Source organism: Saimiri boliviensis, chromosome 11 (genome assembly GCF_048565385.1).
Source record: "Saimiri boliviensis isolate mSaiBol1 chromosome 11, mSaiBol1.pri, whole genome shotgun sequence".
In the NCBI taxonomy this organism is placed as follows: domain Eukaryota; kingdom Metazoa; phylum Chordata; class Mammalia; order Primates; family Cebidae; genus Saimiri; species Saimiri boliviensis.
The window spans coordinates 22,191,672-22,216,363 of record NC_133459.1 but is presented as its reverse complement, the minus strand read 5'-3'; the positions used below and the strand labels follow the sequence as shown (position 1 = coordinate 22,216,363).

At 46.6% G+C, this 24,692-nt stretch overlaps 1 protein-coding gene across 2 annotated transcripts in view; it reads left to right on the top strand.

The window, feature by feature from the left end:
* The window catches only part of CNR2 (cannabinoid receptor 2), a 40,078-nt gene extending 17,122 nt beyond the window's left edge, over nt 1–22,956 (top strand). For both annotated transcript variants that reach the window (XM_003934868.3, XM_074380273.1), the window contains one exon: nt 20,043–22,956. In XM_003934868.3, the coding sequence (XP_003934917.1) occupies nt 20,088–21,170 (1,083 nt within the window). In that variant the 5' untranslated portion in view covers nt 20,043–20,087 and the 3' untranslated portion in view covers nt 21,171–22,956. The remainder of the gene's footprint in view (nt 1–20,042) is intronic.
* Nucleotides 22,957–24,692: the final 1,736 nt, after the last annotated feature.

Sequence of the window (24,692 nt, the reverse complement as noted above, 5' to 3'; positions counted from 1 at the left end):
AAAGAAATGAATGAAGTGAGTGATTTGACTTGAGAGCGCAAAGCTAATAATACCTGGCAGAGCCAAGATCGGAACGCAGTGCTATCTAACTGCAAAGCCCAACAGCCTGATGGGCAAATCCCTGTGGGTGAGAGGGTCAGGACTCTACCAGCAAAGTGGGGAAAGGACTCAAGTCTAGGGCCTGGCCGGGCTCAGTGACTCATGCCCAAAATCTGATCATGAACTTTGGGACACCAAGGTGGGAGGATCACTTAAGGTCAGGAGTTTGAGACAAGCCTGGGCAATATAGTGAGACCCCCATCTCTACAAAAAGTAAATAATAATAACAACAGCTCAGGCCAGCTAATGGTAGCAATGAATGCATTACTGGGAAAAAATGGTCAGAAAAATGCAAAGTCAAAAAGAGAGAGAAAAGAGATAGGATTTGCTTCTGGAAATAAAGACAAAAGATTGTGCGTGGTGTCAGGGCCCCTTGCCCTGTGCAGAGTCACGCATTCGATCCTGCGTCTTTACCAATCTGACCTTGTCGTGACACAGGGACCCCAGTCCTGGCATTGCCTGCCACTTGCTATGGGCTTCCGGGCAAATGACTTGCCCCCTCTGAATCTCTGCTCACGGAATAGTTGAGCAACACCCGCCTCACATAATAGCCGTGAGCCTTCCCAGGCTGTATAAATTGTCGAGTGTGTTATGAATGCGAGCATTATTAGCTCATTCTCTAAAAGAGAAGTTGCTGACGTATAAAATAATTGAAAGAGGAAGAAGATATTCGAAAAGACTCAACAAAACTGTCCTGTTGGCAGATTTCTTTCTTTTTTTTTGAGATGGAGTTTCCCTCTATCACCCAAGCTGGAGTACAGTGGCTCGATCTCAGCTCACTGCAACCTCTGCCTCTCAGGTTCAAGCGATTCTCCTGCCTCAGCCTCCCAAGTAGCTGAGATTACAGGCATGCGCCACCATGCATGGGTAATTTTTTTGTGTTTTTAGTAGAGATTGGGTTTTGCCATGTTGGCCAGTCTGTTCTCAAAATCCTGACCTCAGGTGATGCACCTGCCTCAGCCTCCCAAAGTGCTAGGATTACAGGCGTGAGCCACTGGGCCCTGCCGTGTTGGCAGATTTCTGATAAGTTAATTTACCAAGTATTTGGAGGTGGGAGGGAAGAATGCAAAGCAGTTGGATGGGATCCTATGTTTCCAGAGAAAGGGACAAGAGCATGGACCCCAATGTCCTCAGCAGGTTTCTTTTTCTTTCTTTTTTTTTTTTTTCTTTTAGACAGAGTCTCACTCAGTTGCCCAGGCTGCAGTACAAGTGGCAGGATCTCCACTCCTTGCAGGCTCCGCCTCCCAGGTTCAAGTGATTCTCCTGCCTCAGCCATCAGAGTAGCTGGGACTGCAAGTGCACGCCACCAATGCCCAGCTGATTTTTTTGTATTTATAGTACAGAAGGGGTTTCACCATGTTGGGCAGGCCGTTCTCGAACTCCTGGCCTCCAGTGATCAACCCTCCTCAGCCTCCCAAAATGCTGGGATTATAGGCATGAGCCACCGCGCCTGGCCACATTTCTCTCTCCCTTCCTTCTTTCCTTCCTACTTTCCTTCCTTCCTTTACTTCTTTCTTTCTTTCCAAGAATGAACTTCCTTCCTAACTTCCTTCTTTCTTTCTCTGTCTCTCTCGCTTTCTTTCTTTCTTTCTTTTTTTGACAGAGTTTCGCTCTTGTTGCCCAGGCTGCAGTACAATGGCACTACCTCGGCTCACTGCAACCTCTGCCTCCCGGGTTCAAGTGATTTGCCTGCCTTAGCCTTCGGAGTAGCTGGGATTATAGGCATGCGCCACCACGTCCAGCTACTTTTGTATTTTTAGTAGAAACGGGGTTTCACCATGTTGGTCAGGCTGGTCTCAAACTCCTGACCTCAGGTGATCTGTCCACCTTGGCCTCCTAAAGTGCTGGGATTACAGGTGTGAGCCACCATGAGCAGCCTCTTTCTTCTTCTTCTTTTTTTTTTTTTTTTTTTTTGAGACAGAGTTTCGCTCTTGTTACCCAGGCTGGAGTGCAATGGCACGATCTCGGCTCACCGCAACCTCCGCCTCCTGGGTTCAAGCAATTCTCCTGCCTCAGCCTCCTGAGTACCTGGGACTACAGGCACGCGCCACCATGCCCAGCTAATTTTTTGTATTTTTAGTAGAGACGGGGTTTCACCACATTGACCAGGATGGTCTCGATCTCTCGACCTCGTGATCCACCCGCCTCGGCCTCCCAAAGTGCTGGGATTACAGGCTTGAGCCACCGCGCCCGGCGTCTTCTTCTTTTTTTAATAAAATGCTGCGGAAACATCTTTCTTCTCTTTTTCTTTGAGACAGGGTCTTGCTCTGTTACCCAGGCTGGAGTGTAGTGATGCGATCACAGCTCACTGTTACTTTCATCTCCTGGGCTTCAGTGATTCCCCCACCTCAGCTTCCTGAGTGGCTGGGACTACAGGCACATGCCACCACACCCAGATAATTTTTGTATTTTTTGTAGAGATGGAGTTTCACATTGCCCAGGCTGGTCTCTAAGTCCTGGGCTCAAGTGATCTGCCTGCCTCGGCCTCCCAAAGTGCTCCCATAGGCATGAGCCACAGTATCCAGCTCCCAGAAAGTTTCTTCATCTGTAAAATATGGAAAATAATAATAATTATTAAGATTCTTGCAGGGTTGTTTGAGATTTAAATGAGATAATGTGTAGAAAGTACTAGCACCATGCCAAGCACTCATTAGTATCCCCCCAATCTTCTTTTCAAATGGCAATATTGGGACAAGAGAGAGTAGGTGGCTTCTCAATAGAGCCAGGTGGTGCCAGTGCCAGAGCTCAAACCCTGAGCACCTGATTCCGAACTCGGGACCCTTTTCTTTCCATCACATCCAACATTCTTGATAATTCACTCAGGCAACCAAGCTCCTGATTAATTTTAAATAACTATTTAATCTGCACATACGGAATATAGGGATTAGATTCCCCATTCACAGAGGAAGAAACTGAAGCTCAGAGAGTTTGAGTAACTTTCCCCAAAGTCACACAGCCTATCAGTGGCTGACTTGAGATTTGAACCCAGTGATGTTTCACTCTAAAGCCTTGGTACTTAACCTTGACTAAAGTGGAAGGAGGCCTTAGACATCACTTAGCTCAACTTTGCCCAGGAGGCAGGCTGGAATTGACAATGAAAAAGGAAGGCCCAGGGAAGGTCCAGGGAGAATGAATGAATCGAGACAGCCTGGATGGGGGTGATGAATGCTGAGTGGACAGCAGGCTGGGGATGGAATCCTTCAGCCCCACGGGAAAGACTGAGTTTCTTTGATAACCCATAGACATTTGAGAAGGGAACCATAGAGAAGACCTAAGTAAGAATCCTTTGACCTTAACCTATAAATTAGACATTCTTTCATTTTTTGTTTGTTTGTTTGTTTTTTTGAGACAGAGTCTTACTCTGTCGCCCAAGCTGGAGTGCAATGGCACAATCCCTGCTCACTGCCACCTCCACCTCCCAGGTTTAAGTAATTTTCCTGCCTGCCTCCCAAGAAGCTGGGATTATAGGCACCCACCACCACGCCCAGCTAATTTTTGTATTTTTAGTAATAATGGGGTTTCACCATGTTGGCTAGGCTGGTTTCGAACTCCTGACCTCAAATGATCCGCTCACCTCAGCCTCCCAAAGTGCTGGGATTGCAGGTGTGAGCCACCACACCCAGCCTGACTTGTGTTTTCAGTATAATTCATAGATTCACACACACACACACACACACACACACACACACACACACACACACACAAAGATTGGGACCAAAAAACCCCACGGTTTACAGCCCCAAACTCCAGAAAAACTTTATTGCAACTGCAATCAAGAGTTACAAACAACAGGCTGGGCACGGTGGCTCACACCTGTAACCCAAGCACTCTGGAGGCCAAGGTGGGCTGATCACCTGAGGTCAGGAGTTCAAGACCAGGCTGGCCAACATGGTAAAATCCTGTCTCTACTAAAAATACAAAAAAATTAACTAGGTGTGGTGGCTCACGCCTGTAATCCCAGCTACTTGGGTGGCCAAGGCATAAGACTCACTTGAACCTAGGAAGTTGAGGTTGTAGTGAGCTGAGACCACCCCACTGCACTCCAGCCTGGGCAGCAGAATAAGAATTTGTCTCCAAAAAAAAAAAAAAGAAGAAGAAGAAAAACAGAGGGGGACTAGCAGAAGAAATGTGGCAGGAAAGCCCCATGACACCCTTCCTGTGACTGGACATAGCAGCAGGGGCCCAGCCAGCTGGGGATCAGGTCAAGAGGGTCTCCTTGGTCTATTTCTGATGGGTCATTCTTGCAAGTTGAACAGGTTTTGCAAAATGTGATGATTTTTCCTCAGTGGTGATAAAGTGTCAGCTGAGATTAAGTAGGGATTGTTCTATCTGCCTCAGCTCTCGGGCAAAGGTCAGGCATGACTGGAGCACAGAATTCTTTTTTTTTTCCTCTTCTTTTCTTTTTTAATTTTTTTGAGACAGAGTCTCACTCTGTTGCCCAGGCTGGAGTGCAGTGGCACGATCTCAGCTCACTGCAACCTCTGCCTCCCGGGTTCAAGGGTTTCTCCTGGCTCAGCCTCCCGAGTAGCTGGGACTACAGGCATCTGCCACCATGCCCGGCTAATTTCTGTGTTTTTAGTAAAGATGGGGTTTCACCATATTGGCCAGGCTGGTCTCGAACTCCTGACCTTGTGATCTGCCCACTTCAGCCTCCCAAAGTGCTAGGATTATAGGTGTGAGGCACCATGCCTCATTATTATTATTATTATTATTATTATTATTATTATTATTATTTAGACAGGGTCTCACTCTGTAAGCCAGGCTGGAGCACAGTGGCACAATCACTGCTTACTGAAGCCTTGACTTCCTGGGCTCAAGTGATTGTCCTGCCTCAACCTCCAAAGTAGCTGAGACTGCAGACATGCACCACTGTACCCAACTAAGTTGTGTATTTTTTGTACAGACAGAGTTTTGCCATGTTGGCCAGGCTGGTCTCGAATTCCTGGGCTCAAATGATCCACCTGTCTCCACCTCCCAAAGTGCTGGGATTACAGGCCTGAGCCACCATGCCTGGTACAGAATCCTGTAAGAATCCTATAAACTAACTCTATTAAGTATCTCCTGCCTTTGGTTAGATACTACTGCAAACCAGGCACAGTGCCATGATAATGAACTTCTGTCATTATCTGTATAATGATAATGAACTTCTATCATTGTCTGTATGATTATGTGATATGGACAGTATCTCTCCCAGTTTACAAATGAACGAAACAGAGGCTCAGAGAGGTGCAGTAACTTGCCCAAGGTCACACAGCCTGAAAGTTGCAGAGCTGGATTTGAATCCAGGAAGGTCTGGTACCCAAACCTGTGACATTGTCATCCAACATGCTAAGTTTCCTGGAGGAGACCCTGGGAATCACCCCATCAACCCAGCTGCTTTGAAAATGAGAAAAGAAAGGCCCAGATGTTCAGGCAAGATGGCTTATGTCTATAATCCCAACATTTTGGGAAGCTGAGGGGGAAGGACTGCTTGAGGCCAGGAGTTTGAGACTAGCCTGGGCAACATAGCAAGACCCTATCTGCAATTTTTTAATAAAAATTAAGAAAAGAAAAGAAAGGCCTTAGCTAGGAGAAGCTACCTGCCCAAAGTCACTCGGTAGCAGGACAAGCACTAGAACCTAGAGCTCCCTATTCCCAGCTGGAGATAAAAACAATGAAGCTTAGGCCGGGCGCGGTGGCTCACGCCTGTAATCCCAGCACTTTGGGAGGCCGAGGCGGATGGATCACAAGGTCAAGAGATCGAGACCATCCTGGTCAACATAGTGAAACTCTGTCTCTACTAAAAATACAAAAATTACCTGGGCATGATGGTGCGTGCCTGTAGTCCCAGCTACTCTGGAGGCTGAGGCAGAGAATTGCCTGAACCCAGGAGGCGGAGGTTGCGGTGAGCCGAGATCGCGCTATTGCACTCCTGGGTACCAAGAGCGAAACTCTGTCTCAAAAAAAAACAAAAAAACCCCCAAAAAAAACAATGAAGCTGTGGCATCCAATCTCAGCTTCCCACTGCCGGTGTGGTACCACAGGCAAGGCCTCCTCCTCCTCCTTGCCTCCAGCTCCGAGAGATTTAAACACAGCAGCAACGGGGGGCCAGCTGCTACTGTGGCTTCTTTCACTTCACACTTTCACTTCAGGTCAGAAAAAACCCCAGGCACACCTTCTTCTGAGCAGTTTCTCAGGTCCCAAGGTTCCCTTCTCAGATGCTCAATATGATCCAGGCTCCAGGCTACAGCCCCTAACACCAACCCAACCCCACCTTGGATGCTCCCTGTGGAAAGTGCCAACACGTGGTTTCTGCACAGTGGTATTTTTGTTAGGTGAAGAAAGCACTTGGTTATGGTGGTTCACTTTCTTTTCTTTCTTTCTTTTTTCTTTGAGACTGAGTCTGCTTCTATTGCCCGGGCTGGAGTGCAGTGGTGCAATCTTGGCTCACTGCAACCTCTGCCTCCTGGGTTCAAGTGATTCTCATGCCTCAGCCTCCCAAGTAGCTGGGATTATAGGCACCTGCCACCACTCCCAGCTAACTTTTGTAATTTTAGTACAGACAAGATTTCACCATGTTGGCCAGGCTGGTCTCAAATTTCTGACTTCAAGTGATTCACCTGCCTCAGCCTCCCGGAGTGCTGGGAATACAGGCGTGAGCCACTGCACCTGGTCTTTTTTCTTTTTTAATCAGGCAGCCCAGAGTAGGTTCAGAGAGACTCTCACTTCCCTTTCACTCTTACGTCTATACAAAATGTTTTTGCATGCATCAGTGATTTTTAGTGTTCAGAACTCCGCTGGCACACTGATAAAAAGTGTGAGTCTTGCTCATGCCTGTGATCCAAGCACTTTGGAGGCCAAGGCAGGCGGATCACCTGAGGTCGGGAGTTCAAGACCAGCCTGACCAACATGGTATAACCCCATCTTAAAAAAAAAAAAAAAAAGTGAGAGTCTTTCCCTGCAACCAAAAAATGCGCAGACATAAAGTTTTATATATGCCTTGAAAGGACCAATACTCCCATCAAAGTCCACCCGTGGACCCAGGGTAAGAAACTATGATGGAGGTCATCAGCCGACTTGGCATCTCAAGGAGAATAGAACAGGTATTGTTACTGTCATTTCACAGATGAGAAAAGGGGCTCGGAATGTTGAAGGGACTTGCCCAGAGTCACCTGATGAGCCCCGAGGTAGGTGGAACTAGAACACTGTTCAGTGTGGCAAGCACTAAGTCTGTCTGTGCTGGGTATTCAGACACAGTCTTCGCCCTGGAAGAAGGTCCCATGTAGAAACCAGAGGTTCTGACTCCGAAAGGGATTTCTGTCTGTCCAAAGGGAAGACAGGGAGCTGGGTTTCCTGTTGCTCTGTGTGTCCCATTGCCAGATGTTGGCTTGTTAAGACCTGCATCAAAACACCTGCATTTCCTGCCCTTACCTCGGCCGGGCACAGCGGTTCACGCCTGTAATCCTAGCACTTTGGGAGACTGAGGCAGGTGAATCACCTGAGGTCAGGAGTTTTAGACTAGCTTAACCAACATGGTGAAACCCCGTTTCTACTAAAAAAATACAAAAATTAGCCAGGTGTGGTGGTGTGCTCCTGTAATCCCAGCTACTCAGGAGGCTGCGGCAGGAAAATCCCTTGAACCCAGGAGGCAGAGGTTGCAGAGCTGAGATTGCACCACTACACTCTAGCCTGGGTGACAGAGCGAGACTCTGTCTCAAAATAAGTAAATAAATAAATAAATAAATAAATAAATAAATAAAACCACACATGTTGGTGACCATGCCAGGCCTAGATGAGACCTGAAGCCAGCTGCCATCAGCCCCAGCATCCCTCTTCTAGGCTGGATTCTACGTGAGATAAGCCATTTTCTAACTGGAGAGGAAACAAGGGAAGAGAGCCCTGGGTGGCAGGGGCTGGGGCAGGGGGTTCCTAGCAGGGGTGCAGGGAGCCTCTTAGCCTCCTGAGCTGAAAACATCCAGAAGTAGCTAGGTGGGGATGTGGGAGCTGAGAAAGGCTTGCACTGTCTGTCACTAGTGCCCAAGTTGGAGCAGTGAGCTGGCGCTGTTTTCTGTCTGAGCTCTGGTATGACCTTGACAACACTCAGCAAAGGTTACCAGCCTGGCCAACATGGCAAAACCCTGTCTCAACTAAAAATACAAAAATTAACCAAGCGTGGTGGCACACACCTGTAATTCCAGCTACTTGGGAGGCTGAGGCATGAGAATCACTTTAACCTGGGAAGCGCAATTCGTAGTGAGCCAAGATCTGCCCTGCTGCACTGCAGCCTGGGAAACTCTCTCAAAAAAAAAAAAAAAAGACAAAATCAGGACACACAGAGCTACAGGAAACCGAGCTCCCTGTCTTCCCTTTGGACAGAGAGAAATCCCTTTTGGAGTCAGAACCTCTGGCTTCTAGACAGGGCCATTATCTACCTGTTTTATAAACCACAGTTACGCAGATTGTAAAAAGTGCCTATCCTCTTAAAAATTTTAAAGTCACTGGGTTATAATAAGGACTGACATTTGTTGAGCTCTTACAATGTGCCAGACATATTATCCTTTTAGGGGAGACACATTCTTGCCATATTGCCCAGGCTGGAGCGCAGTGACTCGATCTCATCTCACTGCAACCTCCACCTCCCCGGTTCAAGTGATTCTCCTGCCTCAGCTTTCTGAGTAGCTGGGATTACAGGCACATGCCACCATGCCTGGTCAATTTTTGTATTTTTAGTAGAGATGGGGTTTCACCATGTTGGCCAAGCTGGTCTCAAACTCCTGATCTCGTGATCCACCTGCCTCAGCCTCCTAAAGTGCTGGGATTACAGGTGTGAGCCATCGCACCTGGCCCAGGCATATTATTCTTTTTTTTTTTTTTTTTTTTTTTTTTTAAGACAGAGTCTTGCCGGGCGCGGTGGCTCAAGCCTGTAATCCCAGCACTTTGGGAGGCCGAGGCGGGTGGATCACGAGGTCAAGAGATCGAGACCAACCACGGTCAACATGGTGAAACCCCGTCTCTACTAAAAATACAAAAAAAATTAGCTGGGCATGGTGGTGCGTGCCTGTAATCCCAGCTACTCAGGAGGCTGAGGCAGGAGAATTGCCTGAGCCGAGGAGGCGGAGGTTGCGGTGAGCCGAGATCGCGCCATTGCACTCCAGCCTGGGTAACAAGAGCGAAACTCCATCTCAAAAAAAAAAAAAAAAAAAAAAAAAAAAAGACAGAGTCTTGCTCTGTCACCAGGTGCCAGGCTGGAGTGCAGTGGCTCGACCTCGGCTCGCTGTAACTTCCACCTCCCAGGTTCAAGCAATTCTCCTGCCTCAGCCTCCCGACTAACTGGGACTACAGACGCGTACCACCACGCTCAGCTAATTTTTATATTTAATAGAGACGGGGTTTCACTATGTTGGCCAGGTGGTCTCGATCTCTTGACCTCGTGATCCACCCACCTCGGCCTCCCAAAGTGCTGGGATTACAGGAATGAGCCACTGCGCCTGGAGACATATTATTCTTTTTTTTTTTTTTTTGAGACGGAGTTTCACTCTTGTTACCCAAGCTGGAGTGCAATGGCACGATCTTGGCTCACCGCAACCTCCGCCTCCTGGGTTCAGGCAATTCTCCTGCCTCAGCCTCCTGAGTAGCTGGGATTACAGGCACGTGCCACCATGCCCAGCTAATTTTTTGTATTTTTAGTAGAGACGGGGTTTCACCACGTTGACCAGGATGGTCTCGATCTCTCGACCTTGTGATCCACCCGCCTCGGCCTCCCAAAGTGCCAGGATTACAGGCTTGAGCCACCGCGCCCGGCCCAGCATATTATTCTTAACAAATTCATGGAGTAGGTGAACTAGCCCCATTTGAAGATATGCCTAAGAATAATAATAACAAAATGGCAACAATGAACACTTCCATGTATTATAGTAATTTATCTAAATCCTCAGAAAAACTCATTTTATAGATAAGAAATGGGAAGACAAAGGCATTAGGAATTTTTTATGAGGTCACTAGCTAGGATTTAAACCTACGTGATTTGTTCCCAACTCCCTCACACTCATACTTGGGGTCTACGCTATTCAAGACAGCCCCTTTCCATTCAAGTAGATTTCATTATTTAGTAGTTTTCTTTCTTTCTTTTTTTTTTTTTAAAGATGGGGTCTTTCTCTGTCACCCAGGCAGGAGTGCAGTGGCATGACCATGGCTCACTGCAGCCTTCAATTCCCAGGCTCAAGGGATCCTCCCATCTCAGCCTCCGAAAGTGTGAGATTACAGATGTAAGCCACGGCATCCAGCCTCAATTAATAGTTTTTGAGCACCTACTATACAGCAGGCATTGTGCCGAGCCACTAAAGGTCCAGAAATAATAAAACCTTCGTTCCTGACCTTGACAAGCTGTGTGGCCTCCGCCCAGTGGTTTAACATTGCCAAGCTTTTTATTATTTATGAAATAACAATAACCATAAGTCTAATATCACAGAATTGTGGGGATTAAACTAGCTGGTTGACCAGGCACAGTGGCTCATGCCTATAATCACAGCACTTTGGGAGGCTGAGGTGGGCGGATCATTTGAGGTCAGGAGTTCGAGATCAGCCTAACCAACATGGTGAAACCCCATCTCTACTAAAAATACAAAAATCATTCAGGTGTGGTGGTGTGTGCCTGTAATCCCAGCAACTTGGGAGGCTCAGGCACAATAATCACTTGAACCTGGGAGGCGGAGTTTACAGTGAGCTGAGATCGTGCTTGGGGCTAGCCTGGGTGACAGGGGGAGACCCTGTCTCAAAATAAATAAATAAATAAAACAGAACTAGATGGTGGCTATGAAAAATATTTTGTGGAATTTAAATTGCATTCAAATGTTGGTCAGCATGGTTAGTGTTCTAGTCGAGGGGAAAGACTAGTGCAGCGCCAGGCACTTCCGGTGTGACTGCGGGATCCTCGAAGTCTTCACTGGGCGGGAGATGAGCCCAGAGGGAAGGTCACGAGGGAAGTGGACAAGGGAAAAGACCCCTGGGGCAAAGGTGTGGAGGCAAGAAAGCAGGACTGTTTGGAACTGTGAGGCATCCAGCTGAGCCTGACCGGGGAATGAGTTCTGATCAGACCTTTGGCAGGCAGGGCTCCTGGGGTCTAGCGCTGTCCCACAAAGCTATAACGAGATATATGGGTAATTAAAAATTTTTCCATGGCCACATTATAAAATTTAAAAATAAAAAGAAACTGGTGAAACAAATTTTTGTCTAACCCAATATATTCCAAAATGTTGTCATCTCAACTTGTCATCACTATAAAAAGTTATTGAGATATTTTATATTCTTCTTTATGTAACCTTTGAAATTCAGTTTGTGTTTTCTGACTATAGCCCATTTCAATTCAGACAAGCCATACTTATAGCACAGCCCAGTTCTCATACTTAAAAAACTAGGTCAGACTGGCCGGGCGCGGTGGCTCAAGCCTGTAATCCCAGCACTTTGGGAGGCCAAGGCAGGAGGATCATGAGGTCAAGAGATCAAGACAATCCTGGCCAACATGGTGAAACCCCGTCTCTACTAAAAATACAAAAAAAAATTAGCTGGGCGTGGTGGCATGCGCCTGTAGTCTCAGCTACCAGGGAGGCTGAGGCAGGAGAATTGCTTGAACCTGGGAGGTGGAGGTTGCAGTGAGCCAAGATTGTGCCACTGCACTCCAGCCTGGTGCCTGGCAACAAAGTGAGACTCTGTCTAAAAAAAAAAAAAAAAAAAAAAAAAATTAGGTCAGACCAGGTACAAGTGGGTCATATCTGTAATCTCAGAGCTTTGGGAGGGTGAGGAAGGAGGATCGCTTGGGCCAGGAGTTCAAGGGTGCGGTGGGTTATGATTGCACTACCGCACTCCAGCCTAGGCGACAGCCCCACCCTGTCTCTAAAAGAAAAAATCTATTTGTATATATATATTCTTAATTTTCATTTTTAAAGAAGTTTTAAAAATACATATATCTTTTTTTTTTTTTTTTTTTTTTATTTATTTATTTTTTTTTTTGAGACGGAGTTTTGCTCTTGTTACCCAGGCTGGAGTGCAATGGCGCGATCTCGGCTCACCGCAACCTCCGCCTCCTGGGTTCAGGCAATTCTCCTGCCTCAGCCTCCTGAGTAGCTGGGATTACAGGCACGCACCACCATACCCAGCTATTTTTTTTGTATTTTTAGTAGAGACGGGGTTTCACCATGTTGACCAAGATGGTCTCGATCTCTTGACCTTGTGATCCACCCGCCTCGGCCTCCCAAAGTGCTGGGATTACAGGCTTGAGCCACCGCGCCCGGCCTACATATATCTTTAAACTTTATAAAATAATAGTATGGGCCAGGCATGGTGGCTCATGCCTGTAATACTAGCAGTTTCAGAGACTGAGGCAGGAGGACTGCTTGAGACCAGGAGTTCAAGACCAGCCTGCCTCGTGATCCACCTGCCTCGGCCTCCCAAAGTGCTGGGATTACAGCTGTGAGCCACCGTGCCCGGCCCTCTTTTTTCTTATTTTGAGACAGGGTCTCCCTTTGTCACCTAGGCTGGAGTGCAGTGATGCTCACTGCGGCTTCCACCTCCTAGGTATAAGCTATTCTCCTGCCTCAGCTGCATCAGTAACTGGGATTACAGGTGTGCACCACTAGGCCCGGCTAGTTTTTGTATTTTTGGTAGAGATGGGGTTTACTAGAGACAGGCTGGTCTCAAACTCCTGGCCTCATGTGATCTGCCTGCCTCGGCCTCTCAAAGTGTTGGGATTACAGGCATGAGCCACCATGTCTGGCCAGTAATTTTTTTTTTTTTTTTTTTTTTTGAGACGGAGTTTTGCTCTTGTTACCCAGGCTGGAGTGCAATGGTGCGATCTCAGCTCACCGCAACCTCTGCCTCCTGGGTTCAGGCAATCCTCCTGCCTCAGCCTCCTGAGTAGCTGGGATTACAGGCACGTGCCACCATGCCCAGCTATTTTTTTGTATTTTTAGTAGAGACGGGGTTTCACCATGTTGACCAGGATGGTCTCGATCTCTCGACCTCGTGATCCACCCGCCTCGGCCTCCCAAAGTGCTGGGATTACAGGCTTGAGCCACCGTGCCCGGCCATATTTTTTTAATTCTTAATTTCTAAATACATTTTATGTGGTCAGAATACAATTTTATACTACAAGATCATTTTATGTTTTTTGAAATTTACTTTTCACCTAGGACTTAGGTTTGGTAAGTGTCCACATTTGCTTTAAATCAATGTGTATTCTCAATTATCGAGTGCTAAATTCCATATATGACTAATAGATTAAGTTTGTTGGCCAGGCAGAGGGACTCACTCCTATAATCCCAGCACTTTGGGAGGCTGAGATGGGAAGATCACTTGAGCTCAGGAGTTCAAGACCAGCCTGGGCAACAAAGTGAGACCCTGTCTCTACAACAAATTTTGAAATTAAGCAGGCATAGTTAATGGTGCTTGCCTGTAGTCCCAGCTACTCAGGGGGCTGAGGTGGGAGGATTGCTGGAGCCCAGGAGTTAGAGGCTGCAGTGAGCCATTATTGTGCCACTGTACTGCAGCCTGATCAACAAAGCAAGACCATGTCTCAAAAACAGAAAAGTTTGTTCATTTTAAGTTCAAATATTACACATCTTTATAATATGTTCTCTGCTTACTCCACCAATTTCTGAGAAAGAAATGTTAAAATTGCTTGCTGCTCAATTTGAATTAAATTCAATTCCACAAATATTTATTGAGTGCCTATTACGTAACAAAGACTATTCTAAGCCTTCATGATACTTCAATGAACAAAGCAGTCAAAGGTTCCTGATTCATGGAGCTTATATTCTAGTGGAACAGACAAACAGTAAAACATAGGTAAATTATGTAGGACAAATTATAAATATAATTTAAATTATGTTATATGTTAATTTATATTTAAATATGTTATATGTTAATTTATATTTAAATTATATATATAAATTATAGGCCAGGCACAGTGGCTCACACCGGTGATCCCAGCACTTTGGGAGGCCTAGGCAGGTGGATCACCTGAGGTCAGGAGTTTGAGACCAGAGACCAGCCTGGCCAGCATGGTGAAACCCCATCTCTACTAAAAATACAAAAAAGAAAAAAAAGAAAGGAGCCAGGCATGGAGACAAGCACCTGAATCCCAGCTACACAGGAGGCTGTGGCAGGAGAATTGCTTGAACCTGGGAGGCGGAGGTTGCAGTGAGCTAAGATTGTGCCATTGCACTCCAGTTTGGACAAGACTAAAACTCCATCTCAAAATAAATAAATAAATAAATAAATAAATAAATAAATAAAAATAAGAGATTGGCTGTGGTGGTTCATGCCTGTAATCTCAGTACTTTGGGAGGCCGAGGCAGGCGGATCACGAGGTTTAGTAGACAGGCTGTCCCTACTAAAAATACAAAAATTAGCGGGGCATGGTGGTACATGCCTGTAGTCCCAGCTACTCAGGAGACTGAGGCAGAAAAATTGCTTGAACCCAAAAGGCGGAGGTTGCAGTGAGCCAAGATCGCACCACTGCACTCCAGTCTGGGTGACAGAGTGAGACTCCATCTCAAATAATAATAATAATAATAATAATAATAATAATAAATTATATATGTTAGAAGGTGATAGTGGTATGGAAAAAATGAAGAATAGGTCAGTGTAAAGAGAACCAAAAGAGGTAGAGATTGGGATGAGTTCGTGTTTTACATGGGATAGTCGGGGTAGGTGTTGAAAAAGTAAGATCTGAGCAAAGACTTAAACATGTGAGCAGGCCAAGTAAATGTTGAGGGAAAGGTGATCCAGGAAGAGGGAAGAGCCAGTGCAAAGGTCCTGAGGCTGGAGGGAAGACTGATTAAGAAGCCAATGTGGCTAAAGCTGGGTCACCAAAGGAAGGATCATAGAAGGGACAAGAACACTAAGGACTTTAACTGTTACATACTGGACTAGGGAGCTATGCAGGGTTTGGGACAGAGGAATGACAAGATCCTATTTTTTTGTTGTTGTTTTTTTTGAGATGGAGTTTCACTCTTGTTACCCAGGCTGGAGTGCAATGGTACGAACTCGGCTCACTGCAACCTCTGCCTCCTGGGTTCAGGCAATTCTCCTGCCTCAGCCTCCTGAGTAGCTGGGATTACAGGCACTCGCCACCATGCCCAGCTAATGTTTTGTATTTTTAGTAGAGACAGGGTTTCATCATGTTGACCAGGCTGGTCTCGAACTCCTGACCTCATGATCCACTTGCCTAGGTCTCCCAAAGTGCTGAGGTTACAGGTGTGAGCCAGTGTGCCTGACTCTCCACTTTGTTTGCATACCCTCTAAATTACTCACTATCATCATTGTCGATTTGTGAAAGCATTTGCTTTTCTTTACTCACATACTTGTCAACTTACTTGCTAGCTATTCTTCTTCTCTTCCCTTTGGGTTGAAGTTCCTTCTAAAATGTACATCTTTAGATGATTCTTCAGTGAAGATCTGTTAGCAAATGATTTTCTTTAAAATTTTTTAGACCTCATTCTTGAATGATAGTTTAGCTAGGTATAAAATTCTAGAAAAAACAATAGTTTTTTCTTTATCTTTTGGCTTCTATTGTTGCTACTCAGAAATCTTCTTTTAAAATTAACTATACTTCTTTTACAGGTCATTTGTCTTTTCATCCTTACTGCCTTATATTTTTGTCTTTGGTATTCTGATATGTATGCTATATGATATACATGAATATGGAATATGTTTTTTAAAATGCTGCTTGGTTCTTGGCATGGTGGCTCACACCTATAATCCCAGCACTTCGGGAGGCCAAGGTGGGCATGTCACTTGAGGCCAGGAGTTCAAGCCCAGCCTGGCCAACATGGCAAAACCTCATTTCTACTAAAAATACAAAAGTTAGCTGGGCATGGTGGTGCACACCTGTAGCCCCAGCTATGTCAGGAGGCTGAGGCTGGAGAATCACTTGAACCTGGGAACTCTGTCCCCCGCAAAAAAAAATCTGCTTGGGGTTCTCTGTGATTTTTTTTTTTTTTTTTTTTTTTTTTGAGACGGAGTTTCGCCCTTGTTACCCAGGCTGGAGTGCAATGGCGCGATCTCAGCTCACCACAACCTCCGCCTCCTGGGCTCAGGCAATTCTCTTGCCTCAGCCTCCTGAGTAGCTGGGATTACAGGCACGTGCCACCATGCCCAGCTAATTTTTTGCACTTTTAGTAGAGACGGGGTTTCACCATGTTGACCAGGATGGTCTCGATCTCTCGACCTCGTGATCCACCCGCCTCGGCCTCCCAAAGTGCCGGGATTACAGGCTTGAGCCACCGCGCCTGGCTTTTTTTTTTTTTTTTTTTTGTGATGGAGTTTCGCTCTTGTTACCCAGGCTGGAGTGCAATGGCGCGATCTCGGCTCACCGCAACCTCCGCCTCCTGGGTTCAGGCAATTCTCCTGCCTCAGCCTCCTGAGTAGCTGGGATGACAGGCACACGCCACCATGCCCAGCTAATTTTTTTTGTATTTTTAGTAGAGACGGGGTTTCACCATGTTGACCAGGATGGTCTCGATCTCTTGACCTTGTGATCCAACCACCTCGGCCTCTCAAAGTGCTGGGATTACAGGCTTGAGCCACCGCGCCCGGTGATTTTTTTTTTTTTTTTTAGACAGAGTTTCACTCTTGTTACCCAGGCTGGAGTGCAATGGCGCGATCTCGGCTCACCGCAACCTCTGCCTCCTGGGTTCAGGCAATTCTGCCTCAGCCTCCTGAGTAGCTGGGATTACAGGCACGCACTACCATGCCCAGCTAATTTTTGTATTTTTAGTAGAGACAGAGTTTCACCATGTTGACCAGGATGGTCTCGATCTCTTGACCTTGTGATCCACCCGCCTCGGCCTCCCAAAGTGCTGAGATTACAGGCTTGAGCCACTGCGCCCGGCCGATACAAACCTTTTTATTCAATCCTTTGTTTCTTAACTTCTCTTTCTTCTCTCTCTTTTTTTTTTTTTTTTAGTTCACTACACTAAATCAGCATTCCTGGATCTTAACTTCTCTTTCTTATCTTCCATCTCTTCCTCTCCTTGTTCTGCATTGTGAGAAATTTCCTCCAATCTTCTTTTTTTATTTTGAGACAGAATTTCACTATTATTGCCCAGGCTGGCGTGCAGTGGTGGGATCTCAGATCGCTTCGCCCCCTGGGTTCAAGTGATTCTCCTGCCTCAGCCTCCTGCATAGCTGGGATTACAGGCATCTATCACCATGCCCAGCTAATTTTTTTTTTTTTTTTTTTTTTCCGAGACAGAGTCTCACTCTGTCACCAGGCGCCAGGCTGGAGTGCAGTGGCACAATCTCGACTCACTGCAACCTCTGCCACCTGGGTTCAAGCAATTCTGCATCAGACTCCCGAGTGGCTGGGACTATAGGCACACACCACCACACCTAGCTAATTTTTTTGCATTTTTAGTAGAGATGAGGTTTCACTATGTTGTCCTAGATGATCTCGATCTCTTGACTGAATGATCCTCCCACCCTGGCCTCCCAAAGTGCTGGGATTACAGGCATAAACCACCAAACCCAGCCTAATTTTTGTATTTTTACTGGAGACAGGGTTTTACCATGTTAGCCAGGCCGGTCTCAAACTGCTAACCTCAGGTGATCCACCTGCCTCAGCCTCTGAAAGTGCTGGGATAACAGGCATGAGCCACCACGCCCAGCCACAAATCTGCTTTCTAGATCAATGCTTTTCAGTTGTTCTGTTTTGCTCTTTAACTCATCCCTTAAGGATTTTTTTTCAATGATTTTATTTTTCACTTCCAGAAATTCTACCTGAATCTTTTTCAGATCTACGCAGAAACAATCTGTCATTCTGTACTCATGTTTTTAATTCTTTATTGTTTTCATATCAAACGTATTTTTATAAGGTATACCTAAGAATTATACGAAGTTCTTGAAAGTGTGATTCTACTGTCTGACGTTTCTCCTAACTCTAGCTCATGTTTTCTTTCTTTCTTTTTTTTTTTTTTAAGATGGGGTTTCCTCATGTTGGCCAGGCTGGTTTTGAACTCCTGACCTCAAGTGATCTGCCCACCTCGGCCCCACCAAAGTCCTGGGATTATAGGCGTGAGCCACCACGCCTGGCTTGCTCATGTTTTCTTATGCATTTTGCATTGTGAGCTCAAATTTCACAGGCCTTTATATGTGGTACTCCTATGCAACCTATTCATAAAGTGAATTGCTCTAAATAAATGATTAGTTTGCTTTCTAATAATAAACCATATAATATTTAGGTTCCTGAGGATTTTTTCTTCAATATTTGAGACATATACTAAAAAGTTACTTATTATTGATATTCAAATTTAACTGGGCTTCTATATTTTATCTAGTATAAAATGTTTTGGCCAGGTGCAGTGGCTCAAGCCTGTAATTCCAGTATTTTGGAAGGCTGAGGTGGGTGGATCACCTCAGATCAGGAGTTCGAGACCAGCCTGGCCAACATGGTGAAACCTGGTCTCTTTTTTTTTAAAGATGGGGTTTCACCATGGCCAGTCTGGTCTCGAACTCCTAACCTCAGTTGATCCACCCACCTTGGCCTCCCAAAGTGCTAGGATTAAAGGTGTGAGCCATCGTGCCTGGCTTTTTTTTTTTTTTTTTTCTTGTCTTTTTCTTTTGCCCATCTGCAACTCTCTTGATCGAGTTATAGAAACCTGGCCTCTACTAAAAGTACAAAAATTAGCCAGGTGTGGTGGGCGTCTGTAGTCCCAGACTTGGGAGGCTGAGGCAGGAAAATCATTTGTACCTGGGAGGCGGAGGTTGCAGTGAGCCTAGATCATGCCACTGCACTCCAGCCTAGGCAACAAAGCAAGACTGTGTCTTGAAAATAAGTAAATAGGCCTGGCGCAGTGCTTCACGCCTGTAATCCCAGCACTTTGGGAGGCTGAGGAGGGCAGATCACGAGATCAGGAGTTCCAGACCAGCCTGACTAACATGGTGAAACCGTGTGTCTACTAAAAATAGAAAAATTACCCAGTCATGGTGGTGTGCACCTATAATCCCAGCTACTCAGGAGGCTGAGGCAAGAAAATCACTTGAATCCAGGAGGCGGAAATTGCAGTGAGCCAAGATCGCACCATGCACTCTGGCCTGGGCGACATAGTGAGACTCCGTCTCAAATAAATAAATAAATGGGGCCGGGCGCGGTGGCTCAAGCCTGTAATCCCAGCACTCTGGGAGGCCGAGGCGGGTGGATCACGAGGTCAAGAGATCGAGACCATCCTGGTCAACATGTTGAAACCCCGTCTCTACTAAAAATACAAAAAATTAGCTGGGCATGGTGGCGCGTGCCTGTAATCCCAGCTACTCAGGAGGCTGAGGCAGGAGAATTGCCTGAACCCAGGAGGCGGAGGCTGCAGTGAGCTGAGATCACGCCATTGCACTCCAGCCTGGGTAACAAGAGCGAAACCCCATCTCAAAAAAAATAAATAAAAATAAATAAATAAATAAATAAATAAAATGTTTAATCTTCTGTAGTTTATCTTCCCATCACTTGGTATGAAGCCAAATTAATATCTCCCATCTGCATATAGTACTTCAATACTTTACTTCCCAAAATTGGCAAATAAACAAAACAAAACAAAATGTAAAAAAGAAAAAACCTCAACCTTATCACTCTGATTCTATTTCTTCTTGGTTTTGATTTCCACTTTGTTTTGACCGTTTGGGATTTCCCTCGCTTCAAAAGGAAGTCTTAGAATTAGTCTTTTGGAAAACAAAAGGCCCAAAAATGTACAGGTCACCTCTGCTCGTTGCATTCTTACATACCCTCTCCTGAGGCAGCCAGGACAGATCTGGCTTCCCGCTTGGATGGAGAAAGGGCAAAATACAGGGGAACAAAACAGAAACTGATTTTCAAACGTAGAATCCATCCATCCAGGTAGCAGTCTGGCTACAGTCAGTTATCAGGTGAGATCATTCTTGCGCTTACTGAAAAAGATTATTTTCTTCTCATTGTACTGCAGCAAAGCCTTCTAGACAAGCTCAGTGGAATCTGAAGGGCCCACCCCATGGAGGGATGCCGGGTGACAGAGATAGCCAATGGCTCCATGGATGGCTTGGATTCCAACCCTATGAAGGATTACATGATCCTGAGTGGCCCCCAGAAGATAGCTGTTGCAGTGTTGTGCACTCTTCTGGGCCTGCTAAGCGCCCTGGAGAACGTGGCTGTGCTCTATCTGATCCTGTCCTCCCACCGGCTCCGTCGGAAGCCCTCATACCTGTTCATTGGCAGCTTGGCTGGAGCTGACTTCCTGGCCAGTGTGGTCTTTGTAGGCAGCTTTGTGAATTTCCATGTTTTCCATGGTATGGATTCCAAGACTGTCTTCCTGCTGAAGATTGGCAGCGTGACCATGACCTTCACAGCCTCTGTGGGCAGCCTGCTGCTAACCGCTGTTGACCGCTACCTCTGCCTGTGCTACCCGCCTTCCTACAAAGCTCTACTCACCCGTGGGAGGGCACTGGTGACCCTGGGCATCATGTGGGTCCTCTCAGCTCTAGTCTCCTACCTGCCCCTCATGGGATGGACTTGCTGTCCTAGGCCCTGCTCTGAGCTTTTCCCACTGATCCCCAATGACTACCTGCTGGGCTGGCTCCTCTTCATCGCTTTCCTCTTTTCTGGAATCATCTACACCTACGGACATGTTCTCTGGAAGGCCCATCAGCATGTCGCCAGCTTGGCTGGGCACCAGGACAGGCAGGTGCCAGGAATGGCCCGAATGAGGCTGGACGTGAGATTGGCGAAGACCCTGGGGCTGGTGCTGGCTGTGCTCCTCATCTGTTGGTTCCCAGTGCTGGCCCTCATGGTCCACAGCCTGGCTGCTACACTCAGCGACCAGGTCAGGAAGGCCTTCGCCTTCTGCTCCATGCTGTGCCTCGTCAACTCCATGGTCAACCCTGTAATCTACGCTCTGCGGAGTGGGGAGATCCGCTCCTCTGCCCATCACTGCCTGGCACGCTGGAAGAAGCGCGTGAGGGACCTTGGGTCAGAGACAAAAGGAGAAGCCCCGAGGTCTTCAGTCACAGAGACAGAGGCTGATGGGAAAGTCACTCCGTGGCCAGATTCCAGAGATCTAGACCGCTCCCACTGCTGATGAGGCGACTTCCCAATTTAAACAACTCAAGTCAGAAACCAGTTCACTCCCAGGAGGAGAGAGAGGGGTCTTGGCACTCTCATCCTACTAGACAAGCCTCAGGCACCTAGACACAGACCCCTTTTTGCTGATGAGTGGTAGGACTGACTCCTGGAAGGCAGCCTGGCCGTGCCTACTAGTACACTGTCTGTTGGATGGGTAGGGCCCACGAGGAGTAGCCAAGTGAGCCAGACACAAAGGGCCTAGGACAGGCTCGGTACGAGTCGGTCAGGTCAGGCGTCGCGCCTCCATCCTCCAGAGACCACAGGAGCCAGAGAGAGCCTCCAAGTCCAGCAATGGGCAACTTGGGAGAAATCTGAGAAGAATGGATTGTTCTCTTGGGAAGTCAGGGTATCAGATGGGATGGACAGCCAGGTCTTCTTCCTGACTAATCGTCAAGGCCTCCTTGGTTCTGGAGCTAGGAAAGGCCCCATTTCAGGTCACCCTTGCCACTAAGGACCAAGAATTATGCTGTGATGAGGATCAAGGGTGTTGACTTGCTTCTTTCAGAGATAAATGACAAGCCTTCAGTTCAGGGCATCCTGTTGTTTGGGTGAGGACCGTCTCTGATATCCTAATAATCCCCACCGACAGCCCCTATAACCTCAGGTTCCTGGAAATACAGAGGAGGCTGGGATCGCTTGAGACATAAAAATCTTCAGAAAATTTGAACCTCTGAAGTACTTCCAGCAGCAGTCCTGGGGGTGCTGCTTGAAGCAGGCAATGTCCTAGTCCAACCTAACTCTAAGAAAAAGGGAGATATTCACAAAGATTGTATACCTCCCCAAACCGTTCCCCATCTCCCTTCAATTCAGCTCCCTTACCTCCTCCACACCCCTGTAACATAAAAATGCCCTTCCTGTATGCCAGGTGTGGGGCTGACATTCCAGTCCACTGACCACAGCTAGAATATAACCCCATGCTTTTAAAGATCCAGGGGCTGGGCCCGGTGGCTCACGCCCATAATCCCAGCACTTTGGGAGGCCAAGGCAGGTGAATCGCCTGAGGTCAGGCGTTTGAGACCAGCTTGACCAATATGGTGAAACCCTGTCTCTACTAAAAAGACAAAAATTAGTCAGCCATGGTGGCAGGTGCTTCTAGTCCCAGTTACTTGGGAGGCTGAGATAAGAGAATTGCTTGAACCCGGTAGGTGGAGGTTTCAGTGAGCTGAGATCGCGCCACCGCACTCCAGTCTCGGTGACAGAGTAATACTTTGTCTCAAAAAAATAAAATAGATCTCAGGGTACCCATTTTTCATGTTAGGGAGGCTGGGTTCCTCCCAGAGTAGCCTAAAACAGCTGACAAGAGAAATTGTTGGTGGCAGGAGGATTGTAGAGGAATTCTTTTTTTTTTTCTTTTTTTTTTGAGACGGAGTTTCGCTCTTGTTACCCAGGCTGGAGTGCAATGGCGCGATCTCGGCTCACCGCAACCTCCGCCTCCTGGGTTCAGGCAATTCTCCTGCCTCAGCCTCCCGAGTAGCTGGGACTACAGGCGTGTGCCACCATGCCCAGCTAGTTTTTGTATTTTTAGTAGAGATGGGGTTTCACCATGTTGACCAGGATGGTCTCGATCTCTTGACCTTGTGATCCACCCACCTCGGCCTCCCAAAGTGCTGGAATTACAGGTGTGAGCCACCGCGCCCGGCCTGCAGAGGAATTCTAATGTAGTTATTTGAGACCAAAGATGGAATAAAACGAAAGATATTGGTTAAATATGTCTTCATTTAATACTTTTTTTTTTTTTTTTTTGAGACAAAGTCTCGCTCTGTCACCAGGCGCCAGGCTGGAGTGCAGTGGCACGATATCAGCTCACTGCAACCTCTGCCTCCTGGTTTTAAGCAATTCTCCTGCCTCAGCCTCCTGAGTAGCTGGGACTACAGGCGTGTGCCACCATGCCCAGCTAATTTTTTTGTATTTTAGTAGAGATGGGGTTTTGCCATGTTGGCCAGGATGGTCTTGATCTCTTAACCTCATGATCCGCCCACCTTGACCTCCCAAAGTGCTGGGATTACAGGCGTGAGCCACAGTACCTGGCCTCATTTAATACTTTTAAGACAAAGTATCCACGAGCCATTCACTGACCCATTCATCTCATAAACCTGAGCCAGGCTCTGTGCAGGGTCCTGAGTACCCAGCCATAAATGAGACTGTGCCCCTGTCTCATGGGGCTTACAGTCTCTATCTGCTTGCAGGAGGGCCAATAAGTCAATAAAAAAGATAACTGCAGGTGATACAACAAAGGAAGTCTGCAGGGTCATGTAATAGGGATTAACTGAGTTAACTCAATTAATGGAGCTACCATGTGCTCTGGTCATACAAGCCGGCTCACTTTTACTGAGCCTTTACTATGTGCTAGGCAGCTGGCTAAGTGCTTTTAAATGCCTTATTTTACTTTGTCTTTCCCAATAACCTGATAAGAAGGTCTTCCTTATTTTCATTTTACAGATATGGCAACCTCAAAGATGCAAAGTCACTTGCCTAAGGTCACCCTGCTAAGTACCAGAGCTGGGGTCTCCAATCTAGTTCTACAACTTCAAACAAAGCCTGCCTTTTTTTTTTTTTTTTTTTTTTTTTTGAGACTCACTCCTTTGCTCACTGCAACCTCTGCCTCCCAGGTTCAAGCAATTATTTTCCTGTCTCAGCCTTTGGAGTAGCTGGGATTACGGGTGCTTGAGGCCATCCCTGGCTAATGTTTGCTTTTTTTTTTTTTTTTTTTTTTTTAAAGACGGGGTTTCACCATGTTGGTCAGGCTGGTCTTGAACTCCCGAACTCAGGTGATCCACCCGCCTTGGCCTCCAAAGTGCTTGGATTACAGGCGTGAGCCACTATGCCCGGCCATGTTTGCATTTTTATTAGAGATAGTTTTACCATATTGGTCAAGCTGGTCTCAAACTCCTGACCTCAGGTGATGTGGTCCACCCACGTTGGTTGGCCTCCCAAAGTGCTGGGATTACAGGTGTGAGCCACAGCGCCCGGCCAAAGCCTGCCCTCTTAACCACTAACCTTTTGGCCTAGTTCAGTCAAATTCTGTTTGATTATTGCACATTTGGGATAATATTAACTATCTGTATCATCAGATTGCTGAAAAATTAACTCATCATAGATTTTCAATATACTCCATTTTATTCAATGGCCCTGTATTAATCTTCTGTAATAAATTTCTACAAACCAGGTGGCTTAACACAACAGAAGTTTATTTTCTCATACATCTGGAGGCCAGAAGTCAAAATCAAGGTATGATAGGGCCCTGCTCCCTCCAAAAGTTTAAGGGGAGGATTATTCCTTGACTCGTTCAACTTCTGGTGGTCTCTGTCATTTCTTGGCTTGTGGAAACATCACTCTCACTACCTCTGCCTCTGTCTTCATATGGTATTTCCTCTGTGTCTCTTGGTGTCTTTTTGTTTTTGTTTTTGTTTTTTTTGAGACGGAGTCTCACTCTCTAGCCCAGGCTGGAGTGCAGTGATGTGATCTTGGCTCACTGCAA